Source organism: Haliotis rubra, unplaced genomic scaffold, assembly GCF_003918875.1.
Source record: "Haliotis rubra isolate DU_JTF1 unplaced genomic scaffold, ASM391887v1 Scf399, whole genome shotgun sequence".
NCBI classification, from domain to species: domain Eukaryota; kingdom Metazoa; phylum Mollusca; class Gastropoda; order Lepetellida; family Haliotidae; genus Haliotis; species Haliotis rubra.
This window is the reverse complement of record NW_025767078.1, coordinates 530,929-556,561: the sequence shown is the minus strand read 5'-3', so window position 1 is coordinate 556,561 and position 25,633 is coordinate 530,929. Positions and strand designations below refer to the sequence as shown.

General features: G+C 40.0%; 1 protein-coding gene across 1 annotated transcript in view; it reads left to right on the top strand.

The window, feature by feature from the left end:
• Positions 1 to 25,633, top strand: part of LOC124287018 (neurobeachin-like) — a 263,526-nt gene that overhangs the window by 121,784 nt on the left and 116,109 nt on the right. Inside the window, 11 exon segments of the mRNA XM_046723474.1 lie at positions 2,773 to 2,934; positions 3,695 to 4,264; positions 4,816 to 5,175; positions 5,901 to 6,027; positions 6,615 to 6,723; positions 7,850 to 7,943; positions 7,946 to 8,015; positions 8,954 to 9,075; positions 9,391 to 9,534; positions 15,690 to 15,731; positions 15,734 to 15,825. Coding sequence (XP_046579430.1) covers positions 2,773 to 2,934; positions 3,695 to 4,264; positions 4,816 to 5,175; positions 5,901 to 6,027; positions 6,615 to 6,723; positions 7,850 to 7,943; positions 7,946 to 8,015; positions 8,954 to 9,075; positions 9,391 to 9,534; positions 15,690 to 15,731; positions 15,734 to 15,825 — 1,892 coding nt within the window.

Here is a 25,633-nt window from a genome sequence, read left to right as displayed (position 1 = left end):
TGTGGTTCAGATGCAGAAAGAAAGAATGTCAACTTTGCCAGGACTGCCATACGTATTTTGCCATACAAATTGTATTGGTCCAATAGCATTACAGAACCTTAACCTAAATTCGTGTATAACCTTGATTCATGGATCAAGGTATTTATCATGCTATCTCGTAAATTAAGTCTCGTATGATGTCACGAAGCGGTACTTTTCATGTACACACAATGCCACGCCTCGCTGACAAAAATGTTCCAAATCTCTGCATTACACGTAATTACACTAAATCTAAATGTAAAACACTGAGATAAATAGCCAAAGATCACTAATGCCACCAATACCAAATTTAATTTTACAAAAAAGATACCGTTAGCACCAACCTTCTCACATCATGTCATCTGCTTTCCTAGGTGTGAGTACTTGCACTGGTGTCCTCTCACATAGCCAGAGTGGGATCTGGCTGACCAGGGTTAGTGTTTTGATAACGCATGTCCAGATGAGCCAATTCAATTCAATTCTTTATTCTCATAAACCACCTTGGTGGTACAAGAGCATATATTGTAAACATATATACAAATACAAATTCAAATTCAAGATGGCAGTTAACAACATTTTTTTCTGACAAGAGATGATAGATGTAGGATATATTTTGATAGATTTACTATGTCTCGAGATGTTTTTACAGATAATATTTTCGTGAACTTTGTTTCATTGGGAAAAGAGGTCAAGTGGGAGGGTAAATATTCTTTCCTCAAAGTATCTAATGCTTTGCAATGAAAAATATAGTGGTATTCATCTGCGATGCTTTTTAGAAGTACATAGTTGACATGTTCTCTCTGTCCCTGGAATATTTTTCCAGCGGCCTGTCTCAATAGGTAAACTATGGTTACATGTTCTAAATCTCAATAATGGCAAGAAAATGCGTTTTGGAAGGAGGAGATATACATCAAAATTGGGAAATGGCTTTAGGTGCTGATAGTGTATACCCTTAGGACTAGTAATAATGTCATTGTGCCAGTTTTGGATAAATTGATCTTTAAGAATATGTTCAACTTTTGAGACCAGCCACTGGGTAGTACAAATTGAGGGATTATCAAAAACATACGAGAGTCCAGTATTGTCTAATATATTTTTAACGTGCGAGAGCCAGGGATTATGTTTTTTATCTATTGATCTTTGAAGTGATAAATACCTGTAAATTAAGTTCGTAAGCTTAAAAACACCTTCTTGGTAAGTTAACTTGTGCCAAAAGTTTAATAAACGCTTATAAATCATGATTCTAATTGGGAATCTTCCTAGTTACCCATACAGCATGAAACACCATATAGCCATATATCAACAATATGCTCAGTTAGTGAGATTCGTGAATTTTGTATTGAGACACATCTGGATGGTATTGTTTGAATTTCTTTACAGTTTTCATATTCAAGGCTCAGTTTGTAAGATTAGTTAAATTTATATTAAAGTGAGATACATTGATATGGTATTATTTGAATTTCTTTACAATTTACAGAGAATGTAAATAAAAATATGTTTGGTGCAAAATATGTAGTGTATTAAGAAAGTTATGAGAAATGGTGGCTGAAAATGTTAACAAATGATGCTTCTTTGGCTGTAATATTACACACACATGGACACCTTATATATCGAGTGCAAGTATCCACTTCTGAATACCAGCCTAGTCATTGAGTGTCAGTAACCACTTCTAAATCCTAGCGTATTCACAAAGTCAACAATCGGTTCTAAAGTCATGTTTTTTGGCTGCTTGTTAAGAACCAGTTCTTAAGTCAAGCCTATTTATGTATGTTAGCATCCACTTTTTAACAGTGATAAACAGTGCAAATACCACTCAACACGTGTACGACAAGGTAACATTTTAACTGTTACACTTATAAATTCAGTTCACAAACTTATTACTGTATGGACCAATTCTGTAGTGACACTGGGTGGTAGGACAGCCTAGTTGACACGAAATTGTGCAGAACTATGGATTGAGAAATAACCAAATTTTTCATTGTTGTATTGGACTGGCATGCAGCAACTTGGACACTGCATTATATAATCTTTGAAGGACCATTGTAATATGTATAACATTAATATAGGGGGAAACACTGTTTGTCAATCCCACTGTACACTACTAGTGGTACAAGAATAAGTATTGTTTAAACTATACACACACTTGCATACATCTTCAATCGTGTCGCCCTAGAACAAAGGCTCACGCTTCAGTAGCTAATGCTAATAACCTGGCTTGGTTCTCTCACCTAGCCATAGTGCAATGTTGTCTTAACAAGACCTTTTTAGGAAGACTCTGGCTAAGTGAGAGTGAACCCTTGCTTCATGGGCTCTTGTACATAGTGATATATAGTAACCGACTACGTAATCCACAAAACAAGGTGTCGTCACATTTTGTGTGCCCACAAATGGGTGCTGATTGCAAATGATATCAGTAGACAAATGTTTCATTCACGAGTGGAATATTAGGCAATTTTTATTTGCTGAATGAATGAATAAAATAATCAGTGATTATACAAAGTGAATTTGTGCATTTAAAATATGATTTTTGCCGCACTTTCGTTAAATCCATGGATCAAGGTTATGCGAGTGTAGGATATGTATTATATCGTAACACTGTACAGATTCATCTCAATGAAAGACTGTTTATAAAGGCAGTAAATCATACTGTTTCATTCACTATAGGTTTGATGTGTTGACCGTTTCAGCAGCTGATGGTCAGGGAGATGATGTCTGATACATGAAGGGATAACCATACTTTGTCCTCCTTTTCAGAAGAAGAATCTTCAGCAGGGGACACAACTCAGGAGGAGGTTAGCGAGGAGACGCCTCCAACAACGAACGGAGGCAGTGAAGACCACGTCAACACCAGCAGTGATGACGTCAGTCAGACAAACGTGGAAGTTACCGCTGATGTCCATACAGATACACCAAAGGGTAGGTGAAAATGTTAGGGTTAACTTGTGTGATCAACACTGGCTGGGGTGGAATAGGTCCCAGTACATAGTCTTGAGAGGTGATTAAGGAGGATTGGTTGGTCACAGTGTTGATTGGTGGCACCCTGTGGCATGAATGATTGTTCAAGCTATCAACCATTAGTCTGTCTGGCCAGACTCTATAAAATGTGACCCGTGAGGATCCGGGTTAGAATTGGTCTTCAGAACCCCTTGTTTGTCGCAGGAGGTTACTAACAGAATTGGGTTGTCATGTTCGCTGACTTGCTTGACACATGTCATCGAATCCCAATTGTGTAGATAGATGCTCATCTTGTTGATCACTGGATTGTCTGGTCCAGACTCGATTATTTACAGACTGTTGCCATATAGCTGGAATACTGCTGAGTGTGGTGTTAAACAACGAACCAACCAACCATATTAAATGTGGGTCCTGGAGGTGCTTGTGTAACCAGTCATATGTTAAGTGAGCAACAATTCATAAGGCAGGGGTGGGTTCCTTGGGCATGTCAGAAACATGTAATCATGAGTTTGAATCCCAGATTTCATGATGATTATGTTTTAAGCTTGTTAGAACTTTTGTGGGGAATATTTGATATCTGCTGACAGTCTTGGATCTAACTGAAATACTGTTCAAAATGGCAATATACCGCACTCACTCACTCACTCTATTATACACAGTCTACCTTGACACAGACACAGCCTCCAGTCGATCAATCCTCACTGATTTGCTTTTGTTCCAGATGGAGACTCGTCCACTGAGAAGACAGAAACAGTGGCAGAAGAAACACCTGATAAGACTGAGGAAAAACCTGATGAAACAAAGGTAGCAGATGAACCTCAGGAAAAGATGGAAGAAAGGAGCGAACCAGCTGGAGAAACAAAGGAAGAAACTAAATCAGAGGAAGAATCAAAAGAATCAGCAACAGATGATAAAGCTGAAACCAAGGAAGAAGCAGAAAAGAAGGATGAAGTACAGGAAAAAGATGCACCAGAAGGAAAGGATGCACCAGAAGGAAAGGTTGCACCAGAAGGAAAGGATGCACCAGAAGGAAAGGATGCACCAGAAGGAAAGGATGCACCAGAAGGAAAGGATGCACCAGAAGGAAAGGATGAAGAAAAGAAAGATGAAAAGCCTCAAACAGAGGACGACAAGCCTGGTGTTGATGCTAAGGCAGCGGAAGTGGAAGACGCCACAAAGGAAGAAAAGACAGAAACTGTTGAGGAGAGTAAAGAGGTGGTGGAAGGAGAGAAGAAAGAGGAAGTAAAGGTGGAACAAGTTAAGGTGGAAGTGGAGGCTGAGAAGGTTCCTGGTAAGTTTAATACTGGAATCGTAAGATTCAACTTTTGGATTCCTGGTTAGAATTGTTTCTTGGAACCTGTGCTGGTTGTGAGAGGTGGCTTTGTTGATTGGATGGTCAGATTTGGTGACTTGGTTGATGGAGTGTCAGTGTACTCCGACAGTGTGTATCTGTCCTGTGAGTGACAAGGTGGCCTGGTCTACACACACCACACCACACCACACCACAACACAACACAACACAACACACCACACCCACGCCACACCACACAACACGTCACACCACACCATGTCACACCACACCACACCACACCACACACTCATTTACTCAATCAATCAATCAATCACACTGATGACTGACAGTTGATATGGGATACATACTGTAAGTAGCAGCGGTAATATGCTAGCTCATTATCGTGCATTATCTCACATTATGTCACCTGCAAAGTACTTTACTTCCCTTAATGTAATACATTTAATGAATAGTATGTTTGGTGAACTGTTTTGTAGGTGACAAGCAGAGTTAATTATTCATCCACTTACATCACTATTTGTCTTCTACAGCAGAAACAGACCAAACAGATGCAGCTCCGGAACAGACCGCCAAAACTGTTGGAGAAGATGAACAGACTGACACGCCACCAGATGGCAGCTCTCTACCTATATCATCCATCAGTGTGACCGGAGCCGTCAGCAACATTGAACACACGGCCACAACCAAACCCGACAAACTTGAACTGACCAACAATATCCCAGGGCCTCTGAAGATATTACCTCCCCTGGGTGAAGGTGGCAGTCTCACAGACCGGCTGGAGAGGGCACTTGGATCGGTGGCGCCATTACTGAGGGAAATCTTTGTTGACTTTGCTCCATTCCTGTCCAAGACTCTGATTGGATCCCATGGACAGGAACTTCTCATTGGAGGTGACAAATCCGGATTGGATTTCTGGGATTTTGACCCACAAATATTTTGATTCGTGATTTTTCTTGATATGATGCAGTTACAGTTTTAAAATTGTGATTTAAAGTAAGGGCAGTACTTGGAGGTGACAAATACGGATTGGATTTCTTGGATTTCGACCCACAAATATTTTGATTCGTAATTTTTCTTGATATGATGCAGTTACAGTTTTAAAATTGTGATTTAAAGTAAGGGCAGTACTTGTCATGAACGTATATTGGAATTTTAAATGTTCGGAGATTCAATGTACAACAAGATATGGCCCTTAAGGATCCCGTGGTAAACCCGGAAACACTATAGCTATGTTTCAATCCCCGTTCTAGGTTTTAATGTGTCAGAATTCTGGTATAATTCTCCCTAAGTATAGGCAGATCCAGTGTGTGTGTGTGTGTGTGCGTGTGTGTGTGCGTGCATGTCGTGCGTGCGTCCCTGCGTGGAGGATGTCCTTTTGCAATATATGAAATCATGTTGATAATTAACAACTTAATTTAAATGGTGAGTGCAGTTTTTTGTTTGTTCATAATTAAATAAGCATTCTGTGAAGTTGTTGTTGAAATATTCATCCCAATTTACCACAGCATGTTTTTGTATGTATTAAAATTGAACACAATCCATGCAGCAAAGTGTGCAAAAAGTCCTCACACTTATACGTCCAAAAGTACAAAACAGTGTCGAAATTTGCTTTCAGGTTTGGTGACGTTGAAGCAGAGCACGTCTGTGGTGGAGTTAGTGATGTTGCTGTGCTCGCAAGAGTGGCAGAACTCCCTCCAGAAGCATGCAGGTCTTGCCTTCATAGAGCTTGTCAACGAGGGCAGGTGAGTGTGTAGCCCTACAGGGTTTTAGAATAGGGCCCCTGCAACCTTTGTGGGTCATAATAGGCTTGTTGGTATGATGCCTTATTTGTGTTATTTTTGTGCAAACATACAGATCATTGCTCCTAATGTCAATCACAGCTCTAGTCAAGACCAGACTTGATTATTTATGTACTGCTGCCGTAAATCTGGAATATTGCTGAGGGCAGCGTTTAACAAAACTCATACAAACATACAGGCATACACTTACCAGGAGTGATATTGGATGTGGACGTTTTTTAAAGGAACAAGTAATGCTATGGACATAAGTTCCATTTGCTCTCTCTTTGTTGCCTGTTGTCTAGGTGCTGCAGTTACCTTAGATAGGATTCTTTGGTTCCGTTTGTCCACCAAATTTCCTCTGATTATGACCCTTGGTTTGATCCATGCCAATGTCTTTGTTTCATCAAATGTGGAACTGTATATGACCAACATCACCTTGGGCATCTCCTCAATCAAGAGGTCAGACTTTTTTTAAGACACATTGAGTCTCACCCATTTTGATATATGGACTTCTTGTCTGTTTATTGATGACATAACATTTGTTCCAGGTTGTTGGCTCATGCGACACGGGACCACATCGTCCGAGTAGCAAATGAGGCAGAGTTTATTCTGAACAGGATGAGAGCTGAGGATGTGCAGAAGCATGCTGAATTTGAGGTAACAGAACCAACATGTGGAACCATAAAATCTCCATTATGCAACAAGCTGTGAAACAAAATCCCAGTATATCAACTCCATACATGTTTCTTTGAGCAATTGCATTGTAAAATCTTTATTTTCAGCAAACTTTCAACTCATACCATAATGTTGAACTTAACTGCATCTGTTTCCAAAGGCCCGGTTCGAATCCAATGACACCAAAATTTGTGACCTGGGTCTCATACCTTGTTGTGTCCCTGGATACTTCGCTTTATTGCACTCAGTGCATCCAGCTGTTAAATGGGTACCTACTGTGGATTGGACCTATAAGACTGCTGGCGCTTAAGCACTTTGATAACAATTCTGTCATTATAATAATGTAACGCCAGAGAGCTTGTGTTGGATTCAAAAATCTCCATTATTATCAGTCATAAGATCCCACATACTACAGTGAGCCTTTTACTGGAATCTTTCATTGTAAAATCTTTTGACAGCCTCAGCTGTATCAATCATACACAATGGCTAATGATCCATAAATAGTTGAGATATTAATAGCATCTTCCATGCCAAAGGAAACCACTAATTGGATCAGGATGTCAGATTGATGAATTTGTAAATGAATGTCATTGTATCTGAGTTGTTTGTTGATTCTTATGATGATTACGACTGATCACTGGATTATTTGGTCCAGAGTCAGATATTTAAGAACCTGTCATCTTCATGGAATATTGCTGAGAGGAGCACTAAGGACCACACAGACAACAATTCAAAATTGATCAAAATGAATGAAGATGATGAAAATAGACAAGTCTAGCTGCCTATATTCAAATTCAGCATCCAAACAATGTAATGTGTTGTATGCTACATGTATTTTGACTCTATCGAGGTCAAGGCCACATACAGCTGTGGGGTCATGATAATCATGGCGTCTAGTCATTGTCTTGAATAAGTTTATCATTGAAAGCCATGAAGCTGTGGTTTTTGTCTGTAGTTGTCTGTAGTGATTCCTAGCCATGGTATATTTCTTTGAATATATTGTTATTCAAAACCGTGTAAATGCTTCAGAAAAATATACAAATTAAAAAAAGCAAAGAAAGGAGATAATTCCATGCTGCGGAAGCTGTATTGATGCTTGTGTGTTTAGTCCCTGTGTGCCCAGACGACCGTGGACCGGAAGGATGAGGAGAAACTGTGTGACCACCTCATCACCTCCGCCAAACGCCGGGACCACGCCCTGTCCGCAAACTCCGCGAGAAGGTTGTGAACATCCTCACCAACAAACACGGTGCATGGGGAGAGAGAAACCAAGCGTGAGTGAAGAGGGTCTCTCATCTTCAGATACTGTTAACCTTCTTTGAGGTTATCCCGAAAGAATTATTGGGAATATTTCAGATGATGTTCATCTGACTTTTAGCTGAAATGAAACTCTTTGAAACTCTTACATTAAACTGTCTGGTACTAGTCATTTGGGGGTAAAATAGTACTCCTCAGCTTAGATTCTGTACACAGCTTTTGCATCTAGTATCCGTATGAAACAAACACATGGTATCTCAGTCGGTTAATAATGCCTTTTCAGGAATTTGTGTTACATCACCAGAGCTACTGACATTAGAGATAGTCAAACATATTTACACTAAATTCTTTGATTTAGGTATCTGCAAATTTGTTTAAGAGAAATATGGTAAAATTGGAATGAAAAGGATTGTTATGAGCAGGGCTAACAAGTTTTTACAATTGAACTTTGTATTCATGATTACCTGAAGGAGGCAGAGGAGGTGCTGTATTCTGAAATTTAATGCTATGAAACCAACAAAGGTCTGGACTAGCAGTAAATCACATGTTTCTGTAAAAACAATCTTGAACAACGTGTCACCCATCGAAAAATAACCATGTTAGATATAATGATAAACGGAATAAAAGACTCCACTTCCATGAAAATGAACACATAGTCCCAGAAACAAGGTTTTGTGTTGACACCATTTAACTAACAGTAAATCTCAAATTTGTATGTTTTCTAGAGAAGGGAACGAGAAATAGGATGGAATGTTTCATTAAATATATGGTCTGGGATCTGTTAGAGACTTCAAATTATTGATAAATCTTGGAAGAATATATATTTAGGTAAACTGCATAAAGATAAGGATAGAATGTGCGTTTTATGTTGGATGGCATATCACAGGAATTTGGATATTTGTCATCCAGCTTTACTTTGAGTGAAGGTCTCAGACTTGTACATTGTTTGTTGCAGGAGACGAGAGTTCTGGAAGCTGGACGTGTGGGAGGATGACTCACGCAGGAGGAGACGTCTTGTCAGGAACAATCTAGGATCCAGTCACCCTGAAGCCACACTCAAGGCAGCTATTGAACATGGTCAGGGCACATCTCTCAGATTACCTCCGTTATTGGGAATTTATTGGAAGATATATCCATTAAATTGAAAATGTGTTTATCAGACCTCTTTGACAAAATTATGCGTTTCTAAACTGGACCATTTCTGTGGCATAGTGAAAAAAAAAGAGAAAAATATGTAGAATTAAATATTTGTTGAAGTTGTTGCAATAATGTGAACACAGGTCAATGTGTGTCGTCCTCCAGCAGCTGTGAAGGCAAAGTCTGACTTGTTTCATTATCAAATGTTGCCATTGTTGTGAGTAGTGATGCAGATTTGTTCTTGTCCGAATCTAGGTGCTACCGAAGATGCAATAAACCAGGCTCGCGATGCCCTCCACTCCCACCTGTCGTCACTGAAGAAGTCCCAGAAGGAGACAACGGATTACACGGATGAAGAGCTTCTCATGGAGGAGAAGGAGTTTGACCAGGACTTCTCAGGTCAGATGTTACTCTCTGCTCATTATTTCCAGTTGCTGATCCAAAATCTCCCAAGTAGACAGTTCTTTGGCATGTTGAGATTTCTCCAGTTACAATGAAGATATAATCTGGTGTCCCTTCTTCTATATATTGAAAGACAGTAAATGAAAGTAGTAATATGTTTAGGAGATAACTGTACTGTGTTTGATGAATTGGGGACATATACCGATGGTTATATAGCCGCAAATTTAGTTATATCGGCGACACGTAACGTTAAATTTGCGGCTATATAACCACCTGTGGTTCCCTATTCAAACTTCAACATGTTTATTATGTGCACACTGTCTAAATCTGACAATGATGAATAAATCATAGTGTTATGGATAAAATGGATGGAATTATGATGAAACCACTCTCTAGTTATCAGAAATGAGCGGCATGTTGATTCCTCAACTACAGGCCATTATCAGTTCCATTGTGAAATGACGTCACAGCAGGATACGTCACGCTCCATAATGACGTCATAAATCTTGTTTCACTATCTAACAGTGTTGGGTCAACAGCCCGTTGCGAGTAAGTCGTTTGAACTTAAAATTAAATTTATGATACTGTTTTGCCTTTTGTTAACGCACATTCCACCCATTTTGGCTGGATAGGGGAGTTAATTGGCCAAGGGCTTCTGAAAATGACAATGTCCTGCAAAACAGCGTTACCCCAATAGTGTAGGGATACATTCAAAGGTTTTGGTGACTCGTTTTTCAAATTGCGACCGTATATGCTGATTATACAGTCGGAAATTTATAGCATTGACCAATTAGGACTCGTTTTACATACTAAGTTGAATTAGAATTACGTTTCAGAGGCTAAGTGTTAGTCTAACATTTACTGATGATGATCCGTGTGAGAATGGATCTTCAGTAACCCATGCATGTCGTAAACTTCGACTAATGAGATCAGGTGGTCAGGCTCGCTGACTTGGTTGACACATGTCATTGTATCCCAGTTCTGTAGATTGATACTCAGGCTGCTGATTGCTGGATTGTCTGGTCCAGACTTGATTATTTACAGACCACCGCCATTTGCTGAAAGTGTGGCTCTGATTGATGTAAAACTTTAACTTTAACTTATTATGAAAAGGACCATTCTAATCCAGGACTGGCCTGAAGAGATCTGTGACTCAAATAGTGTCAATATGGTGGCCTAGCCATCTCGGACCGCCTCCGTGGTGTAGTGGTTAGAGCATTCGCCCGGAGAGCGGAAGGTCGCGGGTTCGATCCCCACCGCGCCATACCAAAAACGCTAAAAATATGGTACTTGTTGGTCCCTGTCTGGCGCCGCATTAGCAACCCATGTGCTATAAAAAGGCAATCTTGTCGTAAGAGGCTACTCGGGTCAGCATTGACTTGGTTGACACATGTCAGTCCCAATTAGCAGATATGCTCATGCTGTTGATCACTGTTGTCTGGTCCAGACTCGGACCACGCCATATAGCTGGAATATTGCTGAGTGCGGCGTGCTAAACTCACGGCACTGGTCGGCTCGGAGTCAGTATAATGCATGGTATCTCAGTGGGCTAGCACTATAAAACCAGCTTCAGTCTGGGCTAGTACAAGCAGCCGCACATACACATACACACGTATGCACGTCGTCATATGAGCGAAATATTCTCAAGCACGACGTTAATCCCAATTTCACCTCACCTCACCTAGCCATCTCATTTGCTCTGTAGAGTTATATAACTTAGTGTTTAGCAGGATTCTATCACCTTTAGTTAGAATCACAGACTTGCTATCATTATTGTCAGTGGTTTGTGAGCATCAGCTTGAGTTTCAACAAACTGTTTCATAGACAGTGCAACTGGGGCTGTCACACTGATATTAGTGACACTGAACATCAACTCCCTCACTCACTGTTCCAGGTCCAGTTGCCTTATCCACTCCATGTAAACTGATATATAAGTGACACTTAACGTGACTCCCTCACTCGCTGTCCCAGGTCCAGTTGCCTTATCCACTCCATGTAAACTGATATATAAGTGACACTTAACGTGACTCCTCTCACTCACTTAACGTTCTCACCCGCTGTTCCAGGTCCAGTTGCCTCATCCACTCCATGTAAACTGATATATAAGTGACACTTAACGTGACTCCCTCACTCGCTGTTCCAGGTCCAGTTGCCTTATCCACTCCATGTAAACTGATATATAAGTGACACTTAACGTGACTCCCTCACTCGCTGTTCCAGGTCCAGTTGCCTTATCCACTCCATGTAAACTGATATATAAGTGACACTTAACGTGACTCCCTCACTCGCTGTTCCAGGTCCAGTTGCCTTATCCACTCCATGTAAACTGATATATAAGTGACACTTAACGTGACTCCCTCACTCGCTGTTCCAGGTCCAGTTGCCTCATCCACTCCATGTAAACTGATATATAAGTGACACTTAATGTGACTCCTCACTGCTGTTCCAGGTCCAGTTACCTCATCCACTCCATGTAAACTGATATATAAGTGACACTTAACGTGACTCCCTCACTCACTGTTCCAGGTCCAGTTGCCTTATCCACTCCATGTAAACTGATATATAAGTGACACTTAACGTGACTCCCTCACTCGCTGTTCCAGGTCCAGTTGCCTTATCCACTCCATGTAAACTGATATATAAGTGACACTTAACGTGACTCCCTCACTCGCTGTTCCAGGTCCAGTTGCCTTATCCACTCCATGTAAACTGATATATAAGTGACACTAACGTGACTCCTCACTCACTGTTCCAGGTCCAGTTGCCTTATCCACTCCATGTAAACTGTGATATAGGTGACACTGAACATCAACTCCCTCACTCACTGTTCCAGTTCCAGTTGCCTTATCCACTCCATGTAAACTGATATATAAGTGACAATTAACGGACTCCCTCACTCGCTGTTCCAGGTCCAGTTGCCTTATCCACTCCATGTAAACTGTGATATAGGTGACACTGAACATCAACTCCCTCACTCACTGTTCCAGTTCCAGTTGCCTCATCCACTCCATGTAAACTGATATATAAGTGACACTTAACGTGACTCCCTCACTCACTGTTCCAGGTCCAGTTGCCTCATCCACTCCATGTAAACTGATATATAAGTGACACTTAACGTGACTCCCTCACTCGCTGTTCCAGGTCCAGTTGCCTCATCCACTCCATGTAAACTGATATATAAGTGACACTTAACGTGACTCCCACTTCCGCTGTTCCAGGTCCAGTTGCCTCATCCACTCCATGTAAACTGATATATAAGTGACACTGAACGTCAACTCCCTCACTCGCTGTTCCAGGTCCAGTTGCCTTATCCACTCCATGTAAACTGATATATAAGTGACACTTAACGTGACTCCCTCACTCGCTGTTCCAGGTCCAGTTGCCTTATCCACTCCATGTAAACTGATATATAAGTGACACTTAACGTGACTCCCTCACTCGCTGTTCCAGGTCCAGTTGCCTTATCCACTCCATGTAAACTGTGATATAGGTGACACTGAACATCAACTCCCTCACTCACTGTTCCAGTTCCAGTTGCCTTATCCACTCCATGTAAACTGATATATAAGTGACACTTAACGTGACTCCCTCACTCGCTGTTCCAGGTCCAGTTGCCTTATCCACTCCATGTAAACTGATATAGGTGACACTGAACATCAACTCCCTCACTCACTGTTCCAGTTCCAGTTGCCTCATCCACTCCATGTAAAGCTGATATAAGGACACTTAACGTGACTCCCTCACTCGCTGTTCCAGGTCCAGTTGCCTCATCCACTCCATGTAAACTGATATATAAGTGACACTTAACGTGACTCCTCACTTTCGCTGTTCCAGGTCCAGTTGCCTTATCCACCCATGTAAACTGATATATAAGTGACACTTAACGTGACTCCCTCACTCGCTGTTCCAGGTCCAGTTGCCTTATCCACTCCATGTAAACTGATATATAAGTGACACTTAACGTGACTCCCTCACTCGCTGTTCCAGGTCCAGTTGCCTCATCCACTCCATGTAAACTGATATATAAGTGACACTTAACGTGACTCCTCACTCGCTGTTCCAGGTCCAGTTGCCTCATCCACTCCATGTAAACTGATATATAAGTGACACTTAACGTGACTCCCACTCGCTGTTCCAGGTCCAGTTGCCTCATCCACTCCATGTAAACTGATATATAAGTGACACTTAACGTGACTCCCTCACTCGCTGTTCCAGGTCCAGTTGCCTCATCCACTCCATGTAAACTGATATATAAGTGACACTTAACGTGACTCCCTCACTCGCTGTTCCAGGTCCAGTTGCCTTATCCACTCCATGTAAACTGATATATAAGTGACACTTAACGTGACTCCCTCACTCGCTGTTCCAGGTCCAGTTGCCTTATCCACTCCATGTAAACTGATATATAAGTGACACTTAACGTGACTCCCTCACTCGCTGTTCCAGGTCCAGTTGCCTTATCCACTCCATGTAAACTGTGATATAGGTGACACTGAACATCAACTCCCTCACTCACTGTTCCAGTTCCAGTTGCCTTATCCACTCCATGTAAACTGATATATAAGTGACACTTAACGTGACTCCCTCACTCGCTGTTCCAGGTCCAGTTGCCTTATCCACTCCATGTAAACTGTGATATAGGTGACACTGAACATCAACTCCCTCACTCACTGTTCCAGTTCCAGTTGCCTCATCCACTCCATGTAAACTGATATATAAGTGACACTTAACGTGACTCCCTCACTCGCTGTTCCAGGTCCAGTTGCCTCATCCACTCCATGTAAACTGATATATAAGTGACACTTAACGTGACTCCCTCACTCGCTGTTCCAGGTCCAGTTGCCTTATCCACTCCATGTAAACTGATATATAAGTGACACTTAACGTGACTCCCACACTGCTGTTCCAGGTCCAGTTGCCTTATCCACTCCATGTAAACTGATATATAAGTGACACTTAACGTGACTCCCTCACTCGCTGTTCCAGGTCCAGTTGCCTTATCCACTCCATGTAAACTGATATATAAGTGACACTTAACGTGACTCCCTCACTCGCTGTTCCAGGTCCAGTTGCCTTATCCACTCCATGTAAACTGTGATATAGGTGACACTGAACATCAACTCCCTCACTCACTGTTCCAGGTCCAGTTGCCTTATCCACTCCATGTAAACTGATATATAAGTGACACTGAACGTCAACTCCCTCACTCACTGTTCCAGGTCCAGTTGCCTTATCCACTCCATGTAAACTGTGATATAGGTGACACTGAACGTCAACTCCCTCACTCACTGTTCCAGGTCCAGTTGCCTTATCCACTCCATGTAAACTGATATATAAGTGACACTGAACGTCAACTCCCTCACTCACGCTGTTCCAGGTCCAGTTGCCTCATCCACTCCATGTAAACTGATATATAAGTGACACTGAACGTGAACTCCCTCACTCACTGTTCCAGGTCCAGTTGCCTCATCCACTCCATGTAAACTGATATATAAGTGACACTGAACGTCAACTCCCTCACTCGCTGTTCCAGGTCCAGTTGCCTTATCCACTCCATGTAAACTGATATATAAGTGACACTAAACGTGAACTCCCTCACTCACTGTTCCAGGTCCAGTTGCCTTATCCACTCCATGTAAACTGATATATAAGTGACACTTAACGTGACTCCCTCACTCGCTGTTCCAGGTCCAGTTGCCTTATCCACTCCATGTAAACTGTGATATAGGTGACACTGAACATCAACTCCCTCACTCACTGTTCCAGTTCCAGTTGCCTTATCCACTCCATGTAAACTGATATATAAGTGACGCTTAACGTCCTCTCTCTCACTGTTCCAGGTCCAGTTGCCTTATCCACTCCATGTAAACTGTGATATAGGTGACACTGAACGTCAACTCCCTCACTCACTGTTCCAGGTCCAGTTGCCTTATCCACTCCATGTAAACTGATATATAAGTGACACTTAACGTGAACTCCCTCACTCACTGTTCCAGGTCCAGTTGCCTTATCCACTCCATGTAAACTGTGATATAGGTGACACTGAACGTCAACTCCCTCACTCACTGTTCCAGGTCCAGTTGCCTTATCCACTCCATGTAAACTGTGATATAGGTGACACTGAACGTCAACTCCCTCACTCACTGTTCCAGGTCCAGTTGCCTTATCCACTCCATGTAAGCTGATAGCCCCGGGGTTACTGTAGCTGGCACTGTGTCCATCACCAAATCCGAGCTGTACTTCGAGATGGATGAAGATGAAGCCGACAACAAGAACATAGATCAGAAGGTAGGGGAGTTATCTTCTCTTTGTTTAGCTTCATAGCTGTACCAGAGATCAAACCAACATGTTTCTGTGTTCCCTCCCAGATTAACCTCACTTGCAACCCCTGGAGTTGAGGTTTATCTAAGTGGAGGTATGAGGTTTTACAGTCAAATTCAAGGGGTGTGCGTAGCTTAATCTTGCAAATCGGGAGATTTTGAAGAAGTCGCTGTTTCTCTGTCATATTCTTGTGTACAATTCTGTAGAGAGATTCATCATCTATAATCTGGTTTTGAGCCAGAGTCTCAGGGGTTCAATCTTTTAAGATACCAAAAGCCACACTTTGCTAGGCAAGTCTGGTTTGAGCCAGAGTCTGCTGTTGAAAATTTGTGTGACTGTAAGGCCTAATGGCTGGACACTGCTACTAACCAGCTTTAAATCCATGGTGTCATTTAACATAACGATCTCAGCAAAAGTGTTCATGGAAGTCTTTGTTAGTGTTAAACATCGTCACTGCTATGATCGTTGGTTGAATGGGGCCAGGCCTTTAGTTTGTTGGATTTGTTGTGTGGTAATGGACAGTTGAGTGAGGAAGACCCACACTGGTGAAGCTCCAGGGGATGTTTGTCCATCAGTCATGAAGATAAAGAAAGGTAAGCCTCTTTCATGTCTTCTCAAACCAGAATCAATACATGCAGTGTTTGAACTAGCTGCTTGCCTGCTAGCCTAATGCTAGTGACTTCTGAACTGGGCTAGTGACACTTCTGTAATACTGGCCTGACTGTCTAATTGAAAGACATATCAGGGGCGGACAAACCTTTTGGAGAAAGTGGGGATGCACCCATCATTTTCACCCGTTTTCACGAGAGTTTAAGGGTCATTTAATAAACTTTGGGGACAAAAGGGGTGTGCACACCCCTGCACACACACACACACACCTTTTCGGGATCCGTCTATGCATATATATCCACAAATCATCCAGTCAGTGTGATTTACGTAGAACTAGGTGAAAATAAAATGTATGAATGAACAACTTCTTTATTGCATTTAGGAATGACATTTTGGTGTAGGTTCTAACATGGTAATCAAGCAAGTGATGTACAAAGTAAAGTTGAGAGCCATATATACAAGCATGAGGAAGTATTTTTGCAGTTGATTGATTTGGAATTCAGTCAGTCCAGTCACGAGTAAAACACTTTCTCCTTCCTGGTACCTCTTAGTGATATGTGCTATGGAGCTAGTGAGGGTTCATGCAGATGATAACTGATAAAAGCATTTTCATCTTGCAAGAGTGCAGTTCAGTTGCTTTGGAATGAACCATTTTACACACGCATTTACTGTTACTTCATGATTGCAGTACATGGGCGAAACCACTGGCTGCATTAAGGCATGTTTGGGTAGCTTTCTCCATCACCAAACATGCACTTTTCTTTCATTTTAATAGTTTTCTCTTTTTCTTTTTTCATAAAAGCTCTCAGTGCTATAACAAGTTCTTCAGTAGTAAATCACGTTGTCAACTTACTCAGTCCATCTGATGCTTGTCGACATGTGTATTTTTAATACCCAACATCCTAGGAGACCGTTCAAGAATCATGCTTAGTACAGTGTACACCCATGCAGAGCATGTGTACAGAACAGCTGTACAGAAGTGGTAGGACACTTACAGACACAGTATTACAAGGTTTAGTTCATCATACACCTAGTATACAGTTTATCACAACATTATGTAATGTAATCAGTATGTTATTTTTGTTTGAAGGACATTTTTCGTTGCTAGGAGGATGGTGCTGGAGACAAGATGGGCCATCTTTTCTCCATGCCACATTGTTCTGTCTCGTGTTCTAATAGTCCTTCAATTTTCACACAAACACAAGTTTCACAGTCTTACTTTCCAGGGACACACATTTGTGTGTTTTTGAGAATATTCAGAGCTCCAGATAAGATTTAGCTCATGTGGGTACTGTACCCACTGTATGTTTTTGGAGTGGGTATTATGAATGTTGAGTGGGTATTTCATTTTCCGTTACCCACTGCTTTCAAATATGTGCGTATTTCAGTCATTCATTGAGTATGTTCTGCCTTATGTCATACCTAATCAAAACGAACTTTAATATAATGGAAATGATTTCATAAAAAATCACTCATCCTATACTGACAATACAACACTTGTCCTATACTAACAGTATAGCAATCGATGTCTTTTTCATTACGCAAGTGATTTTTATAAATATATTCCGTACGCATTTGTTTTAAACTTTTTGCGTATCTAACATTTTAAATGCGTAATTGGTACGCAACAATTATTTTTTCAATGCGTAATTGGAAATTTTCTATGCGTATTTTACCCGGATACGCAGCTTATCTGGGCCTCTGATATTCATGTACATGTCAGGGTTTAGATTTGTTGAGGAAAATGATAGTGAGTCTTTGCAGCTTGATGTTAGTGTTTTATTAGGTCCCCCCACCCTTCAATCACATTTCAAGCCTAATAAAACCCAACAATACTAATGTCAATTTGTTTTCAAAGTATAGAATGTCTTCTATTTTCTCAAAAACATGTCTCCTTATTTGCTGCTGACAGTATATGTGATTGAGTGTTCCGAGACTATGAGCAATACTTTTGATTTTGAAGTTGTGTCTTTCTTCATCTAATCCATCAAAGATTAAACAGTCAAACAAATGACAAATATTTGAGAAATTGGTGTTTTTGTCTTACTGACTTATGGCACGTGTTATTTAGATATGCTCCAACAATTTCAAAAGTTTTGGGTTAAGAACTTTAGAAAAATACTTCACAATTTTAGAAAGTGATATTAGACAGTTTTATGTATTATTTTTACCTGTATTTAGTTTTATTGTCCATTCCTTTAATTTCCACTGTAAGCCATAAAAAAATTACAAGGATAAATGTGACATATGTACACCCAGAACCCTTGGACAGTTTATCAACATTAAAAAAACATAAAACCCTATCCAATTATGCTATTAAATTTTCTTATAGATAAATGTCTTTTTTATGTTATATGGCACTTATGTTTACAAGCTTTTCCATGAAACGCCCACTTGTATACAGATTGTTTCTGGTGGGAGGAATTTGACCCTTGACCTTGACGAATACATTCTCTTTCAGGGTTGACATGATAATACCACTGTATGTCACGCTCATTGTTTTAAGTAACACATGGAAAGAAATTTCCAAATATCCTGACATTTACAAGTACAAGTTGTTTGTGTTTAAAAAATTTCTTATAATCTTTATGTTTGGGTTTGATCTCTGGTATATTTTTTGCTATTTGATGACATTTTGTGTGTGTGTGTGTGTATTTGTTTGAGGATTTCATTTACACATTTGATACATCACAGAATACATCAACACTCATGTTTTAATATGAGTTTTGCTGCATCGTTTATTGTCCTTGACCTCCTTGTGTCATTACCTTTTGACCTAATTCTGTCCTGATGTTTAAAAATTGCACAGTTGTGGCAGATTTCAATCACAAATAAAAAACATTTGAATATCTTCATTAAATTTCTCTGTCAGTGATGTGTATCAAATACTTGAAATGTCAAACTTTTCCACAATGTTTTGATGATTGTAGCTCTGTAACGTTATCTTCACTGATAATAGAAATTTGTTTATATTGGAATTTACGTTTGAATTTTTTTTTAAATTTTGAAGTGTTTGTGTTGAAATTTGTTGTGACTTGTGACTATTTTGATCTTGGATTTTCTGAGACCTCACAGAAAAACAACTTGTCTCAAGCCCTGTAAACATTCCAAGCAGGAGAATATTTCATGCAGATTTCATTTTCAACTGAAAGTAAGAAGAGGATTAATCTAATCTTTTAACTATTCCTGGCCAAAGTGGTGTCCAAGAAACTCACTGTACTGAGTTAAGGCCCTTTGTAGTGGCCGGATCACCCACGATTTTGGTTCTGCTAGCGCTCACATGTGATTATGGTGTACACCTTAATAGCAAAGATCCTACAGCAGAAGTCCATTTCTAACTCGACCATATCATTGTGTTAAACTACGGGAGTTGCAACAATAGTGGTGACCACTTAAAGAAAAAGAGCCCCAAATTACTTTCAGCTGTCCATACTTGTTGTGCTATCTTGCTAAAATTTCACAAAACATCACCTTGGAGAACTCGAGATACAGAATAATTGACCCAGCATCTGGACCCATTTATACAGAATGTACAATCTGTAGAGGAACAATCAAGGTTTATCATATTGAATAGAAAACTACATTCCATACAACTGTTTTCAAATTGAATCAACCTGAGATGATACATGAGACTAGGTTATACGTTTGGTCTTAGATTTTGTTCCCCATCCTAATTTTCTTGAAACCTTGTAAACAACTATGTTTTTTTGGATAGAAACATAGAAGCAGACAAATACTTTGGAGGGCAAAGACAAAAACTCTCCAGGATTCTTTTTCCAATCAGTAGCATCTTCCAAAAATGCCACTATTCAAGAAAACAATTGAATCCTTGAACTTCTGCTAAGTTAAGAATAGGTTAATCCACAAAACAGACTTTATATTAGAAGAACGAAATTCAATTACTTTCTCTCACCAAAGCCACAATGTTTAGGGAACCAGTCTTATCTATTGATACAATACCGAGTATTTCGTTCGTTTCCATATTCTTCAGGGGTGGAAATAACCAATTGCCCAACGCCCCAGTCCAGTGGTTTTTATCTGTCGGGCTAGCAAATTTGTATGTCACGCTGTACCGGTGTCCAGTTGAGTTTCCAATGTTAATTATGTTGTTTATTTTAAAAATCAACAAGAAAATCGTCCGGCATAGTGGAAGAATTATCAGGGCAAGTGATTTTTCATGTGCCACTGTACCGGAGTACACTAGCAATTTTAAAGTTATTTCAACCCCTGTTCTTTGAAAAATGGTGATGTCAGGAAAAGTCTAATTCCGAAGAGGATAACGACTGGTTTGTAGATTGTAAGGAGCAATAAATGAACGAAAGTATAAAATGTAAACAGTACTGGGATTGGAATAGAAGTTAGAGAAACAAAGAAGCAAACATTATGGGGACTCTTTGTTAGGTCCCGGAAACATAAACACACATATATTTTTAGCTTTAAAGTTGTCAGGAAATTACTGTTTTGGAGGGGATGAATTACAGCACTGAAAACCATTCCACAGAGCAATGAAAGCCATTCCAAAGAGCACTAAACTCTGTGACTCTTGTCTGTCCATCGAAGTATGGGAGTTACCTCATTCTAAGCTTATAGTTGAAACTATTTACAGGAACGAGCCCTCGACATTACGTTTAGACTGTCTTCCCTCGGAAGATATCATGTACTGTAGAGAAGCTACAAAGTGTACGAATCAATCATGATCATGTCAAACTGAGTATATTTTATTGCCATAAAATCCAGGTGCATCATTGAATATATCAACAATTACAGAGAAATTAGGTTGAAATATCATTTTAACTCAATCACGTTCACCACTTCCTCCTCGGACCGGCAGACGTGCGTTTCAGGAAGGGTTCATGAATGTCACTTTTTTATGCAAGCGCACTTTGATGACTTGTATCAGTGATATGTACGACTTTATGTATGGTCTGTGACAAGACTTGGCTGTCAAGATACCTGATGCAATGTGCCGTGTTTCTGTTTATTATTTTGTACTTGTCTCATAAATCACCGAAGTGACATCCCAGGCAGGAAAATAGCCTCAAGTGGCCTTGTCAGTTATTGGAGTAGAGATTTATCTCGGGAGCATATTCCGAGCCAAACACCAGGTGTATTTCCGCCACAGAACACCTGGCTGATTAACATTTTAGCAAGATGGGTGTACTTTTCAGATTAATATGAACAGTAGTGAAATACAGTGCACTTGTCAGGTAACTATTTTTTGTTTTTACTCGTGAAAATTATATGGCTTTATGACAGACACGACATTTCTAGATCTGTTTAACTGTAACAGATTTGTTTGACAGTTATTTGTGTTGGATTAAGCACCTAATTTGGCAGAATAATGGCTAGAAGAGAAACATTGCCATGCAAAATGTTGATTATGTTATTTACGTTTTTCTTGGTAATAAGGATGAAGTTATGTCATTGTTACCATGACAACATTTGTTTTGCATGACCAGGGGTTCAAAATTTGTTTAAAAAGCCACTTTCCACAGGGCAAGTGACTTTAAGAAAGTAACTTGTCCTGACTAATTTTCCACTTGCCCTGATTTTATGACATAATCATGATGGTGTAATTATGAAAGAATAAATCAACATGGTATTTGATGTTAATGTTTACTGGACTATTTATTGAACAGTGATAAATAGCAAAGAAAGATAACTCTACTTTATTATCATTGCAAAATTTAGTAGCTACATTTCGATATGAAATTAAATCCTAGTCTATTTGCAGTTTGAAACCATAAGTGGAAATTATCTAGTAGCCCATAGACAAGTAAGATACCATTATTTGATTGCCCGAAATGAAAACTGACTTGTCCCGGCGTCAGGCGATGAGATTTTTGAACCCCTGATGACAAGGTGTATATCAGTGATATACTAAAGAACATAACAAACTATATTGCAGAGACAAAAGCTGATACTGGACATTTGTTTTAAGCAAAATATAATTCTATGTGACTATCAGTGTTTTGATATGTGACAAGAGTGAGTTTAGTTTTATGCCACACTCAGCAATATTCCAGCTATATGGCGGCAGTCTGTAAACAATCAAGTCTACTAGACAATTCAGTGATCAACAGCATGAGCTTCGATCTACACGATGACATGTGTCAACCAAGTCAGTGAGCCTGTCCACCCGATTAGTCACCTGTTACGACAAGTATGGGGTACTGAAGATCAATTCAAAAACGGTTCTTCACTAGGCAAGTGCAGATATTCGGACAGTTTATGTGAAACAGTATAATGCATGTGATATATTTTGTTAGTCATGTTGTCTCAACAAAGACAAATACAAAAGACAGGTAACAGACATTATGAACAAATATTGAGTCCTCCCCTGAGTGAGTGAGTGGGTGGGTTATTGAGTGAGTGAGTGAGTGAGATCTGTGATTCACCGCTACAAGGTACAGTAACTGTCCTCCAAAAGTCCTAGTTCCTTGTTTCACTTTTCACATAATGGTGCTGCCGTGATTTTGCTGGAATATTGCTAAAACCCAACTCACTCACTCACTCACTCACTCACATAATGGTGACTTAGAAAGAACTGTGGAAAATTAAGACTGATTCCTCGACTTCCCTGTGTGAGTGAGTGAGTGTGTTTCCTGATTCACCACAACAATGTACACTCACTGTTCTTTAAAATGTCCTAGTTTGGGTTTTGCATTTCACGTAATGGCGACTTCGAAATAATTGTGGAAGAGTAATATTGATTCTGCATCTTCACTGAGCGAGTGAGGTGGGTTTTACATTGTTTTTAGCAGTATTTCATCAATATCATAGTGGAAGACATCAGAAATAGGCATCACATAGTGTACCCTGGTTGGGAATCGAACTGGTGTGACAAGCCAACACTTCAAACACTTGACAAACCCACCACCCTTTACCTTCCTTAAAGAATGGCAACAAAACATCCTCAAGATGTACAATTCATATCAGATTATTTCTTGAAGATGTGTTCTGCAGTATCCTCAAGAAATATTGTTTTTAGCAATGTACTGTTATAACAATGATAATAATAATAAGCTTGCTTGTATAGCTCTTAATTCCATCCTCATGTATGCTCAGAGCAATACAGTGAAATATCATCAGCCTTGACCTTGCTTATCTCCAAACTGTGATTTTCCAACAATAACTTGAAGGACAAGGCTCTGAAAGAAAAGAATTGACTTTTCTTGACCCAGTATTATGAACACAACCTAGAATCCAGCAAGTATCCAATGGTAATATGCCACCCAGTCATCAAATCTATTGTGTTTCTCACAATCTGAGTTATAATGCATACAGGCACCTCAGTTTCTCCTTGTCTGCCACAAGGCATGATAAAAATGGGAAGATGAGAGTTATCTCCCCTGTTCATGTCCTCAAGCCCAAGATGGTGGACATGTCACAGTGGAAGACATCAGGCTGCATTTGATAAACCGAAATTTAGTTGATTGTGTAGATGACACAGTGTAATTCGCTGGATGTCATGAAATATTTAGCTGCTCTGCAGATTGCAAGACAAATACAGTGTTAAATAACAACCATGTTTTCTGGAACATTGCTGTTATGAGTTGCCTTATAGTAGGATCCAAAGGCAAATGCCACATACAAGTCTCTGGCTGCTTCTGACATTGAGGAGGAACCTTGGCCTGATATTCTTGTCCTGAGTTTAACACAGGTGATAGCCTCCTGCAATGCTTTTCTCCACGTAAAGGTGACACAGAGAAATACTGTTCAAAGCACCATTAACACAATTTACTCCTCAAAGTAATAACGAAAATAGACAAAGCATATCACTATGATGTGTTCCTCTGAATTTGAATAATTTGAAAGGTGTATTACACTGTCTGTCACCCATCTTTCAGGGATGCTTATGTTGGTTAAATAAACAGTGAAAAAACATCAAACGGCATCATTAAAATAAACCCACTTGTTGCCCCAAACTGTTGCTGGAAGTGCAAAATGCGTTGGTCGACTGGCTGAAACCAACCATTTCCTCCTGAAGGCTCATTAATTCCTTCAACTGTCTTGCCATACATCATTTCATTGAACAAAAGAAGACACATCTGTTGCATGGTAATTGTATTCTTAGCATGGAGAGATGGAAAATAAATGTCAGGATTTATAGAAATGCCCTTCCAACCACCTACCACTGCATAGTGTGGGCTTTGTGTGTCTTATGGGCAGCTACAATCGGATTTGTTACGAGATGGAGCATTTCTGAAGAACCTTTCTTAACATGCGTTCTGTAAATTGATTTATGAGCATGCACGTTCTCATCATTTGACTTTATAATTTCAATTGTTGTTTAAAATCTTCTTCAATTGTCTGATATTTATGTTTTTAATTCAAATTGAAGAGTATTTCCATTAGGAAGGCCAGACATCAGGACTGCGAGCTTAGAGTGAGTGAGTTTGGTTTTACGCTGCATTTAGCATTATTCCAGCAATATCACGGCAAGGGACACCAGAAATGGGCATCGGTCTTCTGCGTAACGAGTGAACGCTTTAACCACTAGGCTACCCCACCACCACCCCTGCTTGATGAGAGGAGACAGGGTTGAGTTTTTCTCCAAGTGGGGTGTCCCCACTGAAATCTTGCTAAAAACTCACCACTTTTCTCCAAGCTTGTACATGGTTGTAAACAATGAGAACTAGGTTAGTATGGAACTGATCAAAAGGGGGAAAGTATGTCTGTGATTAGGTTCAGGTTTATTCAGTTCAAGGGAACAATGGACGAGTACAAGAGATTCTCTTTTAATTCCCAGAATGTGTTCACATTAGCATATTATAATAATATGTCCTGTGGCACTGTCAGGATGGACACAAATAACCTCAGCTAAGTGGTTTATGTCCCTGTACGAACAATGAAGCATGATGGGAAGTGTCCATGGTATGACACTGATATGTTGATGGTCATGCCACTAGATGTCGCTCACGCCAAATTTTATTGCAAACCGCTTAGGTAACGAGGGTTGAATCCCTCGTCTCATGACAGCCATATGATTTATCGTAAATATAAGGACACTGTCGCATCACACATAACAAATTCATTTTTTGTCACGTCATATATAAGCATTAACTCTACAATTACGCTCATGCTGAAAGGAATTGTGTTTCTATGAGTTGTGTGGCACTTAGATGTGTCATGATGGGGAATCTTCTTGTGAAGACATAAAAAG